Source organism: Sander vitreus, chromosome 7 (genome assembly GCF_031162955.1).
Source record: "Sander vitreus isolate 19-12246 chromosome 7, sanVit1, whole genome shotgun sequence".
Lineage (NCBI taxonomy): Eukaryota > Metazoa > Chordata > Actinopteri > Perciformes > Percidae > Sander > Sander vitreus.
Genome location: NC_135861.1, coordinates 15,029,887 through 15,033,301, shown reverse-complemented (window position 1 = coordinate 15,033,301; position 3,415 = coordinate 15,029,887). Strand labels below are relative to the sequence as shown.

General features: G+C 39.8%; 1 protein-coding gene across 1 annotated transcript in view; it reads right to left on the bottom strand.

Annotated features, from left to right (window-relative positions):
- The window catches only part of slc25a33 (solute carrier family 25 member 33), an 11,507-nt gene continuing 8,092 nt past the window's right edge, over positions 1-3,415 (bottom strand). The window contains exons 6-7 of the mRNA XM_078254825.1: positions 942-1,222; positions 1-851 (exon numbers count right to left, since the gene is read on the bottom strand). Coding sequence (XP_078110951.1) covers positions 652-851; positions 942-1,222 — 481 coding nt within the window. The 3' untranslated portion in view covers positions 1-651. The remainder of the gene's footprint in view (positions 852-941; positions 1,223-3,415) is intronic.

Sequence of the window (3,415 nt, the reverse complement as noted above, 5' to 3'; positions counted from 1 at the left end):
TGCAGTTTCTTGATGCATTTTATTGAGCCATTGGTCAAATAAGCATTCAAGTTCTCATTGTATTGTAAAAGGTGACTATCTTTTCCCCCACAAAGAAAACATACAGATAAGCCTGTATTACATGTATATGTGGATGTATGTGTGTATATATACATACATTTCTCTGTAATTCAACCTTCAAAACCAGAACATGTATTTTTGAAGCAGAAATCTCAAAAACGATCCGTTAGGTCATTACATTGCTTTCCTTCATTAACTAAAAACAGTCAACCAGCGCAGTCACGTGTTTTGGTACATTTACCACTAAAATAAGGAAACATAAAATAACAAAAAACATAAAATAACAAAAAATAAAATAAGTTAGTTAACTTAACACTAGTACTCTAAGTAGATGACCTTTATCACAGGTTTGGAGTTTTAATAAGTACCAAAAAAAAAAAAACTCCAACCAATAAGCTTTCAATAAAATAATGCTTTTAGCTCTTTGGATAACAGTACAACCTGCTTTAGTTCCACCATAAAAGTCTCTGTAGCACCACATTAAAACAATGTATGTGCTGCATTCTCAAAAGTCTCTTGGCTCAGTGTGTCTTGGGTTTTGTTAGGCATCCATTGTTTTGTCAGGAAGATCCCAACTTCTGAGCATTTTCTTCACTTGGACTCTCCCAGCAGATGGATAATGAGTTCATATGTGGAGAGGACGATGGCTGTGTTAGGGATTTGTCTAATTAGCTGTGGAATGAGTCCTCTATAAAAAGCTGCATAGCCTTCCTCCACCGCTATTAACCTCCCCGTCTGGAAGAAATACTTGTACTTGCTGCCTTCCTCACGCAGCCTTGTCCGAATGACCTCTGTGGAGACAAAATTATAAGTCATTTAAACTTCTCTCTGACATTAGGTTGTTGTGTTGCAACAGACAAGCTATGGATGTTGGTGTTTACCGTGTGGATAAGCAATGCAGGACGCACAACCCTTTGAAAAAGCAGCTGCCATCATCAGACCCAGGAAGTCTGACGCGCCTTTCTCCTTTTCACCATTCCGGGAGGTGAATTGGCTCTTGGCGAGGTGTTTCTTCAATGTCTCATAGATGACGAAGCAGATCATGGTCTCCGAGATGCCGGCATAAGATGCAGTTAGGCCTCGGTAGAAGCCCCGAATCCCTTCCGTTTTGTAAACATAGCGGGCACACTGCAGTGCATTCATCTTCTTCTCTCCTTTGGCTCTAAAAGTCAAATAGTTCAAGCTCATTAGTGCCAAAACCACATTTGTTTTTTTGTTTTGTTTTTTACTGTTAATGATCATCTGATCTTTTTTTATTTTTTATTATATTGTCTTTCAAATTGCCAAAAATAATGAATGCCCATCACGTTACTAGAGCCCAACAAGTCCCACAAACAGTTCAAGTCATAATATAATTTTTTCACTATATCGTTAAAGAAAAAGAAGTTTTAAAGGAAATTTGGATCGTGCAATAAGGCAAGTCTGCATGGTTCTTTCGGTAAATGATTGTAAAGATTTACAAAGAATTAGTTTATGGCATTTACTATTTAAGTGGGGCGGTTTGGGGCCGATTGGAGGAGATTGCTGTTGACAAAGTACACACGGCGATATACTGGTAAGAGCAAATTACTTTTAACCATGTATCCAGTTAATTTAAGTTAACTTCATTTAATATTGTATGTGTCCTTTTCTTTTGTAGGGTGCAAATATTCCACCAAAACAAGTTCCTTGCCAAGACCATTTTGCAGAGCTACCGTTGCTGCGTTACTTAGAATTCCTCATGGGAGAGACAGAAACTACGCACTACAGCTTTAAAGAAATGCAAACCACCCAAAGCGTTTTTTGTCCTGTCCCAGAGTGTATGTGTGGTGTTGCCAGATACTACGCCACAGCGCTGTGGAGATACCTAGAGTTTCCTTATTGGGTTGAATGAGTAACTACTATAACTGAACAGAATTTTGGTGTAAGTTATTCAATCACCCCCCCATCCCCATTCATATTGTCACTATTTTGTGCTGCAGGACAGGTGTTCTTTAAAGACAGAGTGAACAGACTGGTTCTTGTATCCTCACATGATACTACTGCCCTGTACTTGGTAATGTAAATATAGACTGCACGCAGGACAGTGCATCAGCACTGTGTATTTATGGAGCCGGATCACACGCTCAGGCACCATTTTCACCAGGTATTAAAATCTGATCTGGGTGATCCCATCACAAGTGGACTGCTCCAAGTACAGGACCCAGGACACATTGAGCCCTAAATCACTCAGATCACGTTCGGAGGTAGTCTGAGCTGCATGTGTTCACATTATTTTAGCAGTGTGTACGTGTATGTGTCCTAGGACACATTAAAGACCTAACTAACTACGTACTTATTCAAAGTGTTTCTCATGTCACGAATAAAACGTCCCGGAATTCACCAACATGTAGGACATTACTACAGACTATCCTGCCCTACGTTGCAACATCTGCCGTTTAGTAGTCTTGCATTGCCAGAGCTATAGCCACAGCGCTGTGTCAGCACTGGAGTAAACCGGCGAGCCCGAGTGGTCAAAGCAGCAGCTGTAAAACAGTTTATTTTCTATAAAAGCCCACCGTTTTTGTTATTTTAAAGCTTTTATAAAACACTGACAGAATCACGTAATTTGATAATAAAAATGGAATCAACTGTAAAACGTAGAATTTTCCAAAATGTGATGCGATTTATAATAATCAAGATTTCCCCTAACATTATAAGCATTTTTTGCACAGCGCCTACACCAAATGAACAGATGGGTGTCATTTTCGGGCACTCCGTTTCTGTCCTCTGCTCTGTTTTGGTATTTCACTGAGGACGGGGTTCAACACACACTCAGTACGTTTACATGCACACCAATATTCCGAATACGACAATATTCCGAATTTGATACAGGTCATGTAAACAGATTACGGTTGGATATTCTGAATAAGGCCTTTTTCCGAATATATAGAATTTTCCGATTAAGACGTGGGATATTCTGGTATTATTCCGATTTTAGAGGCATTGTTTGGACATTGGACATGGAGGCATTCGGAACATGCGTCTCAATCGGGGTTTTCACCGCAGGCTTGCGGTCAGCTCTGTGCGTTGCTATGGTTTCTGTACACAAACCAACAGTTTGCAAGGCTGGAGACCCAGATAAGGAGAACGCAGCTACTTTTAAACATTATCAAAGACTTAGATATCAACAGGTTTTTGGATTTGCGCAAACATCGCTACGTCGACCTTTTCGAGAAGCTGGTTGAAGGAATGAAAGAGGGATGCTGTGTACGCACGGTCCAACAAGTCCGCTGCTGGTAAACTTTGAAAAAATCCTGTTTTGCATGGCTACATGTAAACGGGAATATTAATGGAATACTCACTTTCATTAGCCAACTTTTTTTTTTAAAGCTAC